This window comes from Monopterus albus, unplaced genomic scaffold (genome assembly GCF_001952655.1).
Source record: "Monopterus albus unplaced genomic scaffold, M_albus_1.0 scaffold18.1, whole genome shotgun sequence".
NCBI classification, from domain to species: domain Eukaryota; kingdom Metazoa; phylum Chordata; class Actinopteri; order Synbranchiformes; family Synbranchidae; genus Monopterus; species Monopterus albus.
In genome coordinates, this window is record NW_018127898.1 from 9,429,982 (window position 1) to 9,446,690 (window position 16,709).

The window sequence follows — 16,709 nt, forward strand, 5'->3', positions numbered from 1 at the left end:
TTCCTGCTGTAAGAACATTGGTGGGGGTCCAGTGTGGGTGGGAGACAGTAGGGAGGGGATTAGAAGTCAAAAGTTGGTGGCTGAATGAGGGATAAAGGGAAGGAGGGAGGGAGGAAGAGGAATAGAGTAAGGAGTGAGGTTCAATGCACTGAACAGTGTCAAAAACTGTTAAAGTATATAAACACATTAGTAACAAAATTTGAAATATCATTTCACAGTTTTTACATATAATTTTTCCTTTGTTTTGTGAAATTCTTCTTCTAAAATCTCAAAGGCACGCAGTCCACCTGAGTGGACAAGTGAAAAACTCCTTGAAAACTGCAAGAAAAAAAAAACAAGTTCAGTTTTTTTTTCTTTTTATGCCTAAAGAGTAATAAAAACACTGAGGAAATAAATTTTGACGGTGGCTTTCATAATTCTTAATGGCCTGTAAAACCTGTCTTAAAGGAGTAGTCTGGGATCTTTCAAGTTGGTGCTGATGTATCTCTATGTACATCAGAATAGGTCTTAGTAATTGTCACTTCTCCTACTCTCCACACTAACCCTGAATGTTTTCACCTGAAATGTCACTATGCTGCAAAAATAGAGGGACAAACTGCACTCTCATTCTGTAAAAACATGCACTCCAAAGTTCATCTGAGGCTCAAATGCACCTTCAGGTGTCCCACTAAGCTAAATCTGTGCAACGCTTTTACCCATTGGTAAACCGGATGAACACCGGATGAATACAGATGTGAACCATGTTCTCCTTCATGTAAAACGCAGATGAGAGAGGATGGCGGATGGATACGTTATAATAGTAATGGGTAAGTTCTATTACCCACAGCCTTTTTAGTCATCTTTAATCAATACTGCAATCTCTTGGTTATCATTATATGGCTACGTGAGGTATAACAACATACAATAACATTTGTTTCTATAAAGCTGAGTCAGTGTCACTGTTACACTGTGGGTGAACTGTCATCACTGCAGCATTTTTTAGGAACATTATCTTACATACAGGTCTTTAGTTTGGTTGACTGATAAATAACAGCACATTATGTATTTATTTTCACTTACCTCCTCATCAGCTGTTGTTAGCTCGACTGGTGATGGCCAGCCACACTGGGTTTCTCTCACAGCACCTCTACTACTGTGGAAATGGGCTCCACTTACATGTAACTCACTCAGCTTTACAAACGGCATCTTTATGTCCATTTTGGCTGTTTCAGGATCTCTCAGGTGAAATCTGTGCAACGCTTTTACCCATTGGTTGTTTCTTTCAAAACACACCGGATGAATACAGATGTGAACCATGTTCTCCTTCATGTAAAACGCAGATGAGAGAGGAATAAATAAGAGAAACACACACTCTGAGGTGTCACACCCGCATAAATATAATCCAAACACAGGAGTGGGTGTTATTGGTGTCTCGACATCACAAACCACAAAAATACTCCAGCTGTCAATGTACAAACTCGTTTCCACTTTATCTATGAGTACAACTCCAGTAGTAAACAACAGCCAAAACTTACATTCAACTACTATAATATATCCCTCCACCACAGCACAGTGAGGTACTGTCCAGGGAATTAAAAGAGGGAAATTTGTCTTAAATAGACTGCAACTTTGAAAAATACTGACTTGAATTAGCTTAGTGGGACACCTGAAGCTGCATCTGAGCCTCAGATGAACTTTGGAGTGCATGTTTTTACAGAATGAGAGTCGTGCAATTTGTCCCTCAATTTTTGCAGCGTATTGACGTTTCAGGTGTAAACATTCAGGGTCAGTGCGGAGAGTAGGAGAGGTGAAAAAGGTCAAGACCTATTCTCATCATCAATATTTTTTCACACCAACTTGAAAAACTCCCAAACTATTCTTTTATTGTGCAGTACTGCACATATGGACACCTGACTATTGTTTTAAGACAGCATTTGAAGTTGCGATCATGTTACACCCTGAAAAGGGGAAAAAATCAAGACAGACACATACAGTGCTCACTCTCTGGGATCTTTATTAGGGATTAAGCTGCCACGGCGAAAGCTCCCTCTTCTGGAGATGCCCAAACATAACTAATCAATCACAGATAACAGTTCCTCTGCCGGATTTAGCAGATTTGATTTGCAGACTGTTAGTCTCTCACATCAACTTGGCACTTTCATACAGGACATTTTCACATCTTGTTCTAATGCATTACAGTAGTTTTAATTCAGTTTCTCAAATGAAATGTAACATCTGTGTATTTGCATTTCTTTTTACTATGTTCAGACAGTGCTACCTGAAATCACTAACCTTAGTGAGCTGACACTGCTGTTTACATTTGACTAGCATTATCTTGTTGTTTTCATAATAACCATACAGGAAAACAGGTTAGTAAGCTGGCACTGTTTCTCCCCACCCGGTTACTTAGCTGAAATCTTGGCTTTCTAGTTGCTGTTACGGTTAAGGAAGCATCAGATCACAGCCCATACTGTAGCAAACTGGAATTCTGTCTCTCCCTGGCCACTGGTACCTTGGCTCCTTTCCCTCAGCACCCTCGCTGGATGTGAAGAGTGGAGAGGGTGGTGCCTCCTCCTCTTCATTCACATAAGTCAGTTGTTCCTCACACTGATGATGATCATTGACTTGTTCCTCTGTATCCTCCTGACTTTGGGGCTCCTTCCGCTCCTGCATTTCCTTGGGCTCAGGAACAGGTCAAGCACCAATGATCCAGGGTTATAGTTTTCTGGTGTGTCAGAACACAGTTTCTCTCCACAGCAGGTGCATTATGTGGTCTTCTTTGAACGTGTGTTACAGGCTCCATGAAGTATCCATATTCATCCTATTCCTCCTCTTCTTCTTCCACATTTGTGCTCTTGGTGGGGGTAGCTGGTAGGGTTTAGTGTTTGTCCCAAAACCAGCTTCAATTGGTAGGTGGTCACATGGTAACAACAGATTCCGATGTAGCACTCTTCACCTTCCTCTTCCTTGCTCTAGCTTAACTTTGTATACTGGGATCCCTTCACCCATCTGATGGAACACTACAGAGATACTCTCCTCCCAGTGGTTGCAGAGCTTCCCTTTGCCCCCTCTGGGTCTCACATTCTTGCCAAGCACATGATCATCTGGGTGCAGGTTAGAGCTGCATATCTTTCCATTATCATTGTGCTTGCTTCTTTCTGTTGTTTTTCTTGTATTCACCCGCACTTTGCCATAAGCCTGCTGCATTCCCCATTTCCATTTCTCTATAATTGCTTGATGATCTGTGTTCCCACTCTCAGAAGCAAACCCAAAAATTAGATCAAATGGTAACTGTGGTGGCCTTCCAAACAGTAAGTGGAAAGGCAAAAACCCTATTACTTCAGACTTGGTGCAGTTGTAAGCATATATGAACTTATTTAGTGACCATTTCCAGTTTGTTTTCTCTTCCCCTGTGAGTGTCTTTAGTATCAGTAAGAGGGTCTGGTTGTTCCACCTGCCCCTTTCCTTGGGGGTGGTACAGTGACATCCTTGACTCTAATACCACACAGTTCCTCTTCAATTGAGCAAATAACTGGATCTCAAACTCATCACCTTAATCGTGGTGTATCTGAGCTGGAAATCCAAATTTCAAAGTGTAGTCATTGAAAACCTTGTCAGCAAGAGTTTTGGCAAACTTCTGGTGAGCTAGAATGAAGGTGAAGCCATTCAAATAGTCTGTATAGTGTGCTGCCAGATAAAAAGGCTTTGTATAAATGATGAGCTGATTCCAACAGTGTTAGTGAAGCCAATCAAAGGTTTCGGTAGGTGGCATGATGCAGCTCTTAGTGATAAAGAGCAGATTCAGGGCTTGAGACAGCAGGCAGCTGATGGGGTTAAGAGCACAGAGGCATCAGGACTCCCAGGCAAACTCAAACTGTGGTGCCTGCAGTTTGGTCTTTTGCGATGTCAAAGGCAGAGAAGCTAGAGAGAATGTTTACCACGTATATTAGGAAGTGTCTGGAGCTAAGGCTAGACTGAAAATAACACTGTCAGAATCCATGGATGCGGTGGTGCAGAGTGCAGCACCAACAATATCAGCTGAACCTGAAGGAGGTAGTGTTGCAGGCTCCGGCAACTCTTAAACTTGTAGGGCAAGTACAGCACGGATGTGGTAGTTTTGGTTTAAGCACATCACAACCTTCTTGGAGTAAAGCAGCAGCAGCTGACAGAAGGAACAGTTACTGAGGAGACTAGGAGGAAGGAAGGGGTAGGTAGATGTGCAAAGGCAGTCTCCCAGGCTCAGCAGGGACAGTCGATGAGATGGGAAGATGCAGAAAGGAAGAAACCTAGTTGGAAGGAAATGTGGGACATGAAGCAGGAAGGATTAGATTCACTCAGTGGAGAAGAAGAAGAAACAAAGGGGATTTTGTTTGTTTGTGAGGGTGAAAAAGGCAGGAGGCAAGTCATTTTGAACAGACAGGATGCAGGCCATCTAAAGGCAGGGAGAGATTGGCAAATTAAAGTAGATTTAGGGAATCAGCTCATAGTTCCTGAGGAGATAGTCAGCAGTAACCTCAGACCAGACCTTGTGTTGTTGTCAGAAGCAGCGGACTGTGTATTTTGTTGAGCTTACAGTTTCCTGAGAGGATGCTGTAGATACAGCTTATGAGAGGAAGAAATTGAAATAGCCATGGAGGCAGAGGAGCATAGCTGGAAAGTTAAAGTCTGCCAAATGGAGGGTGGTTGTAGGGATTGTGTAGCCAAGTCAGCTGTCTCTCTGTTAGGTATAAAAGGGCAGAGCCTAAGACAGATAATTAGGAATTTAGCTGATAGGGCACCAAGGTCCAGTGAGTGGCTCTGGGACAGAAGAAAGGTGTGTGAATGGGGTAAAAATAGGTAAGTGATTTGTAAATGGCAACATATGTGAGGAATATGCCTGTCAAGCTGAAAAAAACTAGTTTAAGAGGACAGGCTTAGTAATAGTGTTTGATACTTCTTGGTATTAGCATGAGCAAGCTAACATGAGGGCATAGTAGAGGTTTGACTGGTTTGTTAGAGTGAATACTAACACAGGGTGGTTTCTGATACTGTTGAACTACTTTAAATATTTGGTGAGTTATTTCAATTTTTTGCTGGCTAGAACAGCAATTGAAATGTCTGCTAGTGCTAGTGACTGTTTGGTAACAGTTAGCATGAATTAACCTGAATAGATGAAGGGTTGTGTGTTGAGTGTGTGGGTGCAGTCACAGGCAAAGGGGGGGGGGGTGGTTCTGGGACACTGGAACATACTGTTGAACCTTCTCGGTGTCATGGGCCCAACTCAATGAAAGGATATATGACTCAGACTTCTGTATTTACCCCTGAGGGATATGGTTATGCACGTAATCTTTTATCGCTTTGTACAGTGGTTTTTCACTGCCCACGTTGATATTGTTCACTGATGCTGGAGCAGAGGGGGAGCATTTCTCCAAAACACTAGCTGGGTATATACCTTGCATTTGGTTTAAGGTGCCTACCACCATTTTTCATGTCAGCATAATATCAATATCAGTGGGATTCTGGACATCAAGCACAATGTAACTCGGTACTCCACTTCTCAAAGTTATCGGCATTTCACAAAAATCCAGTCCTTCAGCCCACTGAGGGTTGAGGTCTGGTTCAAAGAGGAGTGTGACATCTCTTTTTGGAGATTGTGCCTTTACTCTGCACTCAACCTGATCAGAGTGGTGCTTTTGTTCTTACAACTTATTCATATGATGGTTCAGCACTCACTAAGTCAGTGAAACCAGAAATGCTGGTCTTTTCCAGGATAGGAAAATTAGGTTCAAGAATTGCATGTAACTGTTCTCTGTTTGTCCCCTTTAAGTGCTGAACAGCCCTTGTGATTATTTGTTCTATGAGAAGCAATTCCTCTGCAGCTGAACCATCAGTAGCTAGCCTAGAATTAGTCACTATCCAGCTTATATGTGGCATGTTCTCTCCATTTGCAGCTGCTATTTTCAAGTCATCAAGTCCATACATCTGACACATCCCTTAGCTCCTTGTGTGGCAAATATGTTTTAATCCATTTTTCACTCACAAGAGAGACTTGAGAGCCAGTATCTCATAATGCCTGAGTCTGTCATGATTCTGTCCTGCCTGTTTCTGTTTTCATGCTTTTATTTTGACATTACTTCCTGTTTCTGTTTCACCTTAGTTTCAGACTTTTTACTTTAATCAGCACTCATTGTTTTCACCTGTTTTCTCCCCTTTATAGGCAGCTTTCCCCCCACCGAAAAGCTGCCAGATTGCACTAAACCCATGTTCGGACTTTCCAGTGTTTTTTTCCCCCCCTTGTGTCTGTTTTTCTAGCTCTGACCCCGGATCGACTTGATTATGTTTTCTGGACTCCTGCATTTTGTTCTGTTATTTGTGACCCGCACCTCAGTTCATTTTCTGTTTTACCTCATCTGGCAATATAATAGAGTTCACCCACGACATTGTCAGTAGCTTCATGCACCAATTCCGAGTCTTGCAGCCTTGGATGTAGCAATCATTGACACACTGGTTCCCCACTAAGTCAACTAGCTGATGTAGCTTATCTTTCTATGGTGTGTGGTTGTTATGGGACATTTATCTGACTTATATCTTGGAGCAGTAGGTGCCTGTCTTGCAAGAAAAGCAAACTCAACTTTCAGCATGTTCCAGTAGCACAACAGTGCTGCTATTGGCACATGTTACTGCTCCCGGTTACTCCCTGTCCTGCAGGGGTAACCCTCTCTCATTTAAATGTTTTCTGGCTGGGTATCACTGACTCTACACCCAGCAAGAAAGTGCTCACTGCTACCACATCTGTAACAATGAATGCAGTACTCAACACTGTTCTGTTGACAGCCAAAACATTTTCTCTGATGTGCATGGGATGAAGAGTATGGATAACGTTCTCTGGCAAACTGCTGCTGGCATTGTGCTGCATCACCTCTTACTCTGGGCCCTGGGAGAGGTCAGAAATGTTTCAGTAGCTGCTGAAACTGAGGGGAAGGGACATACTCCTGTACAACTGGCGGTAGTTGTCAAATAGCATCTTTGATCTGTGCAACTTCAGCAGTTAGTCTTTACTACAGCCGTATCTGAGTGCATTTCTCTCAGTTCATTCAACACATCTTTTAGTTCTTTCTTTTTCTTCTCAGTTGATTCATCACTCCATTTGTCTCTCTGTCTCATTTGCACAAGTGATGTTCACTTTCTCAATAAGCAGTTCATCATTACAAGTCTGTTGCATATGTGGTAGGGGATCATTTCTGATATTGTCATTCTGTAGGCCTAGAAGGACAGTGTGTGTAGAAGCACATATGACACCAGGTCTGGGTCATATGTTAAAGCTGAATGAGCTTCTTGGGGGGTGAGAAGAATCTTTTTTCTCAACTCAAGGGCACTGATCACAAAATTTTGTGGGCTTTCTTTGCTGCCCTGGAATTATGAAGTTAACTGTTTGTACAGTTGTTTCCCCCTTTTCCTGATAATGGAAATGAAGGATGCACCTCAGTGTGGGTAAGGTCAGATCTGGTTTTTCCTTGAGGTACCTACAAAGTTGTAGCCTTGGTGCTATGGCCCTTACCACTGCATCAACTATCTCAGCTTCAGGATATCCCCTACTGATGCCCTGTTCAGTTTTAAGAGCTAAGCTTGAGAAGCTAAGCTTGTCTTTCTGCCCTGGCTCCCCAACCTGTCCAGCTATCTTAAACTTGAGCTGCTGAGTTTGTGCTTGATCTTGGCCTCTGTTGTTCCCACATGTAATTACTGACCCCTGTGCTGCATTTTGATTTTCCTGCAATGATAGCTTTAATGCTCGAGCTACTGCTTCTAATTCTTTACACAATCTTTCCTGTTCTGAGGGTAGAACGGCCTGTTCCTGTGTTACATTTCAACCTGCATCCTTTGGGATGCTACTCTGAACAGACACACAAAAATAATATATCCAAACCCCCGTTTTCTAGTCCGTTCACCTCATCCCTGTCCAGATGTTTTATAAGTGACTTTTGCCAGATAAATTCATCTGCATTAACCCCCCAGTGTTCAGTACATTACAGATTTCAGTGAGAACATCTTTTGTCAAAGTGTGCAATGTTCCTATCACTTTAAGTTTAAAGTTTAAGTCCTCGAGTGAATCCATTCTTATGGTGAGATCAAAGCTTCCGTCTCCTGTGCTGGCAGTGTCACTGTAGACACCTTCTGGGCTTTTGTTCATTGTAGCTTGACCCTCTGCCAGAGGGTGGAAAGTCAAGCTGTGTCCCTTGGGTTTCCATGTGCCAGTGTCGCTCCTTTCGCTGCCCTTGGTCAATGTGAGCTGCCCTTTCTCAGGCTGCTGCTGATCTGTCACTCACCACTGATGGACCACTCTGCACTGCTGACAGGCCACTGCAAGCTGCAGTTAGACCACTGCACACCACAGACGAACCACCACACACTGCTGCTGGGCTGCTACATGCTGCTGCTGATGTAGGAGGTGAATGATGAGTGATAGGAATGTCTGTAGTCTGGGAAACTGGCCCTAGCCACCTTCAATCACAGCGGTGCCTCCAAATGTTACACCTTGAAAAAGGAAAAAAAATCAAGGCAGATGTCACACATGGTTCTCACTCTCTGGCATCTTTAACAGGAATGAAGAAGGAAAGCTCTCTCTTCTGGACATTCACAGACATAACTAATTAATCACAGATAACAGTTTCTCTGCCAAATTTAGCTGATTTGATTTGCAGACTATTAGTTTGTCACATTAACTTGGCACTGCCATACAGGACACTTTCCCATCTTGTTTTAATGCATTACAGTAGTTTTAATTCAGTTTCCAAAATTAATTTATGTAACATCTCTGCATTTGCATTTCTTTTTACTGTTTTGAGACTGTGCTATTTATTGAGATACTTAAGGATTTCCTTTTACCTTAACTTATTAAAATGACATACATGAACTTCAATATACCACAGTGGCCTTATTGCAGCCTCAGGACACATTGAGCAGACATGAATTAAATCAATCTGTATTATTAGTCATAGTTATTAGTAGTAGTATGTTCAGTGTAGTTACAAAACATCTTCCAGTCCCTCATAAAACACTCATATTTTTTAGTTATTTATATATTATTTAGTTACTTATTTTAGTTTTAGTATTTTCTCCTTTTTGTCATATTCATTAGTTCATTTACTCACTCATCTATTGTCCTCCCCCTACTCAGACCGTTCCTTATCAAGCATGCAGGTCCTCTATCAGCTTCAAATAGTAGCTTGTTATATTTGTTTGCTGTTTCCTGTTACACATTTTATTTTTCCTATTCTACTTCCGGCTGCTCCCTTTAGGGGTCACTGCAGCGAACCATCAGTTGCCACCCAACTGACAATTCACATGTTAAACTTGGCATGTATTACGCCGGACACCCTTCCGGATGAAGTCTAATTTTTAGTGTCGCCAATCAACCTAACATACATGTCTTTGGACTGTGGGAGGGAACTGGAGCACCCGGAGAGAACCCACGCAGGCAGAGGGAGAACATGCAAACTCCGCACAGAAAGGCATCGGGTTGGCTGGGACTCGAACCCGGGAACCTTCTTGCTGGGCCGCTATGTCGCCCCTACACATTTTATGTTTAATATTATTAAATGTTGTTTGTTGTTCTGTCATTTTATACTAAAGATAATTACTGAGGCCAAAACGGCCATACTGCCTTAGTTAGAATCACTGTAAGGCTGCTCACTGAAATGTGATGCAGTAAAGACTTTTGTGCTGCTTCAGGGTGAACTTTTCATTATATTCTTATTAGCTGTGTTTTTATCACACATAAATGAGAGGGTAATCAAAGAGCATGTATTCTCTATTTTTCTTTCCCTTTGTTTTTCTCTTGTATGTTGAAGGGTACAGTATATCATACTGTATGAAGTGCATTGTGCTTCAACACCCAACACCTAATTCAAGGCTGACTGCAGAGTTAGTTCAGAAAATACCATTAATGACATTGGTTCATGCATTCATATGTGAAACTTGTGTCTATATAATTGCATATCTTGCAGCACCAAGTCAGTCTCCAGGGAATATTGAGTGGAACCTGACCAACTCTAAGATCTTTCTAAATTGGGAACATGTCAAAGCAATGGAAAATGAGTCTGAGGTGACAGGATACAAGGTGAGTTTGTCAAAATAACAGCAGCAACTCCACAACAGGGGAAACAAATAGAGGCTCAGCAGCTGTCATCCCAATAAATGGCTTTCTCATTGCAGTGGAAAGATAGACCTCAGCACTCCAATGTTACATTATGGATTGGCCCTGTCTGGCCTTTCAAAATTAAAAGATCTGTTCCAGGTGATAAAATGAAAGGCATCACACCACAGAGGGAATTCAGCTTTTTGTAACCAGTGCAACAGTAAATCATACTTTATCTACTTTACATATTTGTGTAGAAAACACTGATTTTTACAGTGCTTTCCACAAAAAGCTCAATATTTGATTTTAGATCTCAAAAGAAATGTGTGACATAGTGAGCCAACTTGTACCTTTAGTTTCAAAGTATGAAAAATATAAGCATTTAGAAATGATTAAAAAGTGTATATTTTTTTGACTTTCATGTCAGAGAATTGACTTTGGCAAATTATTCAGTAATTCCCATGTATATGCACTGTATCCTCCCTTGCAACAGAGCTCCACAAAATGAGCAGGGCTGCATATACAGTCCATCTCCTGCTTTCAGGTTTCTGATTTGATTTTCACACATAAGTTTAATGTGTCAAGAGATGTCACAAAACTGTGTGCTGAAAAGTTGATTATTATGGCAAATGAATCAGATGTTTCCTCTGGGATCCACACTCTCCTCCAGGTTGTCTACCGTCAGAAATGGCATGGCAGGACTACTGTACTGGAAACCAATAAGACCAGTGTGGAACTGGAAATCCCTTCTGGAGAGGACTATCTCATTGAGATCAAAGCTCTGACTGAAGGAGGTGATGGCACGAGCAGTGGCCCCATCCACATACCAAAGATGTCCAGTAAGTTTTAACCACTCTGCAGCATGGAAATGAATAGAGTTGGAATTAAGCAGAGGAGCAGTGGGATGGGTGCACTGTGTAACTAATCCTCACTGTGACTGATACTGTTCAACAGCTTTACCGGCGCTTGAACAAGGCATTCAGAATACACATACAAATTCTAATTAAACTGCACCATACCAATAGGAAAGGAAGACAAAATGTTTCAGTCTTGTTTGTCTGTTAGCTAGCAGGTGGCCTCAAAAACATAATGGAGTAGTTCAACATGGTGGGAAGTATGCTTAACTGCTTAACTGAGAGTAAGATATCAAGATCAATATCAAACTGGTGTCTGAATATTAAGTATCATAATCAGGATTTAGCTACTTACTTTAGCATAAGGAATGGAAACAGGTAGAAACAGTTAGCCTGACTGTAGGGTAATGCAGGAATGGAGAGGTAGCAAACTTCAAATTCCTGCATTAGCCGAGGCAGTGAACACATCAAGGATGTGCTGTAGGCAAAGATCTGGATGAAATGCAAAAGAACAAGAGAAGCAGTAATGGGTGGAGTGCAGCAGTTTGCTTATACTCTTGAGAAGCATATTGTAGCTTTCAGAAAGCAAATAAGTGCGTTTCCCCAAAGCTTTAACATATTCTAGTGACATTCGGTGGAACTTTGAGCAGTTTGTTTGGCTAAGGGAGCTCTTCCGTTTTGGAGAGGATAGCATTGGTGGAAATTTGGGCAGTTTGTTTGGCTAAGGAAGCTCTTCCGTTTTGGAGAGGATAGCATCACACTGCTCATTTAGGAAACACTTAACATGTTTATACTAAGCTCACCAAAGGTCTGATTTTGAATTCCTTGTTGTTTGTGTTTTATTTCACATCTTGATTTAGCAAAACCCTCTCATGAGTCTTATTTCAAATTTTATTAAGCCCAGTTTTTTTTTAATCTAAAATTGCAGTTTTCTTTTGTTTTATTCTTTTTTGTTTGCTATTGATTTCATACACACTGAAAGTCGGTTTCCCATAATTGGTCAAATATTTTGAAATTATAAATACATTTAGAAAGCAGATATACCATCTTCAATTGAGGCTGCAGTATAAGATGTGAAAGGATTTAGCTTACAGGAGCAGCAGCAACAAGATAAACTAAATGACCATAACTCAACTGTAATGAATGCGATGACTCACTTGAAATTTTATAGCACTTATTCTTCAAAACCATTATACTTGGAAGTGTATTCTCTATAAATCTACATGATTGCCTATCACAAAGGTTTTCAGGAAAATGTCTCTTTGCTGAAATTAACTTTTTTCTTTTATTCCTAGGTCTTAACTCAAAAGGATGTGTGTGTCCAGTTCCAATGAGGATCATCTGTTTTATGATCTGTTTTTTATTTTTTATGTTCATCTTGTAGCTTTTGATGCCTTTGTATTTAACTCTAGTTAATAGAGTGAATGCAGTTTATGATTCTCTTCTGTATGTACAATTTGTGGAATGCGCTGCTAACTAGAAAGTTGCTCAGCCACTGACTTGCAAACCCAAACCTGAGGATGGGAGCATTCTGACAGGTTGTCAGATGCCTGCAAATTTGTTGTTGGACTGGTATGCACAAGCAGCAGCACAGTTACAACACACTTTCATTTGCCTATTTTCAGGACCACTGCAATCCTCTAGGATCTATGTGTTTGATAAACACAGAAAGATGAATTTCTTATCTTTAGTTCTAAAATGAACTCAAGCACAGGTTCATGTTCCAGTTTCCCTACTCCGCCATTGGTTTCCACCATTTTTGCCTCAAGTTCCAAGTGTTTTCTTGGTTTGCTGCGACCTCATTGAATGTTACAGACCAGTTATATTTACTTCACTAACTACATTCATGCTGTTTGAAAATGGAGGGTTCAGCGCAGTTTACTTTGTGCTTTTCATTTGGAATTAACATGTAAATCTTTGACATTTTTTTACTACTGGCCAAAGCTAATTTTCTTTGTTGGTAAAGAATTTGACATTTTAACAATTATTTTTTCTAGCTTTTCTTCCCAGTCTATATACCGAGCTGTTTACCGAGCTAAGCTAATCAACTCAAATGGATTGATTTTCATGTCTAAATCTCAGCGATAGAGTAAAAAATTACATTTTTCAAAATGTCAGTTACAAGTTGTGCAAGTATCATGGGAAGCGTCCCCCAAACATGGCTTTAAAGAGTACTCCACCAATTTAACATTCTGTAACACTGTCAGCCACAGTAGATGTTGATGCAGCTGAACCAGAGATATTGTCTTTTTATTGAACACATTCTTCCTCCTTGTGAAAACCTGCCTACATTACAAGCAATGAAATTCAACAACTGAGAGTTCAGTCAGAAATTTGAGCGTTTTATGCTAGTCCAGCTAATGTAGCCTCAAGCAGAGATGAGTAGCAGACTGACTTTACTTTTTTTTCCCCCTTTTTGTCTTAAGACCTAATTTACACTGCTGACGTGACATTAACAGGCCCCTCTCTAGCCACAAAAGACTTTGTATAGCTATTTTCCACATATAAAGTAATACTTTCCGTGACCCATAAACAGTTTTTGGTGTCTGAAATGAGTAACCCTTTAAATTAGTTTTAACTTAATGGGTAATACAGCCCAAGCAGTGGAACATGGTGAAAACATTTAATAAGAGATCAGTAATCGGCTCATCTATTACTATTGCTGGATTATTAAATATACTGTTGTGTCCCATACTAGTTAGCAGTGCTGCTGCTGTTGCCTACACATTCAGCACTCCATGTTTCACTCTGTATCAAACTGTTTAGGTAAGATGTGTAACCAAACCTTGCCACAGGTGTCACCAAATCCATCCAAATACACAATCCTGGCAATCATGATTAACAGCTTAAACACAGCCTACATCATCCCCAGAGTCATAACAGCTGTAATTTTCTTCTCTGCTGATTTTATGCAAGAAAACATTGAACATTTGGATTTGTTACTAAAATGGAATGCCCATTGGAAAAAGTGCTCCAGAAGTTCTGCTTTGCCTTACATAGTTAATATTTTTCAAGCCTGCTGTTAACCAGTCTTTAAAATATATAGATTGCAATTATTTTGCAAAAGGGTAGGCATATCACACATAGACTATAGAATGTTATCAACTTATTAGTAAGAGTTTTATGTGAAGAAAGTTGTAGTGAGGAAATTTACAAAATGATGGCATAAAAAGGTCAAACAAAAAATACCTCCCACATAAATGTATTACAACTTCAAAAAATGAAGAATTGGTATGTGTAAAAGTTCTCCTGTGTTTTTGTTAAACATTAGCCTCCATCATAACAATAAACTCATAACATAAATTGAAAAATGAAACTGCCTTTCACCTAGTTGCACAAGTATGAATTGATCAAAGAACCTACATACAATTTTTGTCCAATATGAATAGGACATTTTTGAAAAAAAACACTTTCATAGCTCGCTATTTAACTTACCTTAACTCTGCTTTAGTACAGGACAAATTATCATGTTAAAAATAAAAACATTAAATATTTTTCAGATAATGATACAACATTATTATGTTCCCACCAAGACGTAGCTGCCTGATACAAAATAGTTCTAGCTGTACATAATTTGTAGGAGGCCGGTTTTCAGTTAGTTGCTGCTTTTATACATTTCACTAGTGATTATTTAAAGGTATAAAAGTGAGTTCACAAAAGCTGCAATGATGAACTATTCAAACAGGCTACTGTAATATTTTGCATTTGGGATGTGTTTGCTATGCATAGCCATTTTTTATTATTTTGTAATGACACTCATAGGGTCAGTTATTTCAACATGTGCAACATTATGGGGACACCACATTTTATTATTAAGTTTTTACATACTGATCACAAGACATGTTCACAACACATCTGTAAAAAGTAAGAAATAAGGAGGAAACCCCGGTGTTGAAATGATATACTTCAGAGAGCAGAACTGTTTGTCCCGCATGCCTTTTTGTGTACTTTATTTTTAATTTTAATGACTGAAATGCTAAAAATGTTATTTTTTTCTAAATACATTTTACTAGCACCGTTAGTATTGTTTGCTGTAAGCAATTTATAAACATCCTACAGTTCTACATGAACTCTACTGTATACCAGTCCAAACCTGTTGCTTTCAAAACCTGAAATCCCTTTACATTTTCTTATTCAGTTTTCCAATATAATATCAAATTATGATGTCTCAACTTTGTATTTAAGCTCATTTATTGTTAATCTGCTTTCTGTAACTAAAACTGCAAGTTGTTATGTAATACCATTGTATTTATATAATGATATCTCTGTGAGATGGCGAGACTTAATAAATTTTTCACATTGAAATGCTTTAATCAGTGGACGTGCTCTGACTTTTTTCCCTTGGTCTCAGGAGACTTCCAATGTACTATGATGTTTGCAGTGGAGAATCACAGCAATTGTGGTAAGTGTACTGAATGCTTCTTATCGTGTGGGGCTGTAATAGGTTGTACTAGTGAAACAAAGGTGGAGATGTTTTCCCTCAAGGCCGAGAAAAAAAATTAGCAAAAGAGCAGCTTCCAGAAGTGGAGTACCACATACCAGACTCAACACAATTCCTCAGATAAGTTTTAAAGAGAGAAAATATTTCATAAGATACAGACAACATTAGATTATACATCTTGAGGATGAACCCGGCCCATATTTTTTACAACACCTGACTTTGTTTTATTTATTTTTTCTGGAGTTGAAACTCTGAGTCCTGATTGATTCACACAGTTTGCTGTAAATTTGTCAGTGTGGGGAAGACACGATTTTTTGAGACCATTTGACCTGACTCTACAATACCCCAACAGACAGTCTTCAGTGGAGTTAGTTCAACTGTTTCACCCAACTATGCTATGTACAGTATTGATATGAATACACACACATCTTTGGTTTTGTCATTTACCAGGTCCCTACATAGACTTACATTCATTTCCAGGAGACTTACCCTAGCCTTAACCAGAACTGCTACTTGCCTAACCTTAACCAAAGTCGGCAATTTTTTTAACATTACACCCCATCATTTTTAGAAAATTTGACAAATTACATTGTGGGGACCAGCCTCCGGTCCCCACAAGTGACTTCTGGCCGCCATGAAGATAGTAACTCATGGATTTTGGGCCATGCAAGTATAGAACAACAAGGCCACACACACACTTATATATATTCAATTGTCAGTTTAATCTAACAGTCCTGCAATAAACTCTCCTATTTGAAGGTGGCAATGTTTGCTTTTTGTTCAAACTTTTATAGAGGTGTTGATTCAACTGTAGGACCATTTTGGAGGCTGGTGTTTGTGCTGCTGTTGAACTGGGCTGCACAGAGAGCTGATTCTGTTATTTAGCCTAGCCTCACTGATATAAATGGAACCGACAAACTAATAAAAACACCTCTTAGCACAATGCAATACAATATATGATGTATATGTAATACTTTAAAAAGAATTTATATGATTATTCATCACATGAAAAGCACCATCTTACCAAACAAAAGACTTACTTTCATTTTCATAATATCACCTGGTATGTAGAGAGTCAGAATCATTAATCAAAGTCATGTACATACACTTATAAAGTTGGCATAAATAGTAAAGATCCTGGTTAAGTCATTTAAATATATGATGGATTAGACAGTTTATCCCTTAGTCATTAGTCTTGGAAGATAAAATCAGCAGCAGTATGACTTTCCTCAGAGCTTTTACCAAAAGCTTTCCTATCTTAGTCCATAATCTTTGTGTCATGAAGAAATTGATTTACTGTCCGCCATAGTGGGGCGTACAG

At 39.8% G+C, this 16,709-nt stretch overlaps 1 protein-coding gene across 2 annotated transcripts in view; it reads left to right on the plus strand.

Moving 5' to 3' along the window:
- The window catches only part of cntn6 (contactin 6), a 165,949-nt gene extending 150,729 nt beyond the window's left edge, over positions 1-15,220 (plus strand). For both annotated transcript variants that reach the window (XM_020592952.1, XM_020592951.1), the window contains 3 exons: positions 9,963-10,075; positions 10,764-10,932; positions 12,243-15,220. In XM_020592952.1, coding sequence (XP_020448608.1) covers positions 9,963-10,075; positions 10,764-10,932; positions 12,243-12,331 — 371 coding nt within the window. In that variant the 3' untranslated portion in view covers positions 12,332-15,220. The remainder of the gene's footprint in view (positions 1-9,962; positions 10,076-10,763; positions 10,933-12,242) is intronic.
- Positions 15,221-16,709: the final 1,489 nt, after the last annotated feature.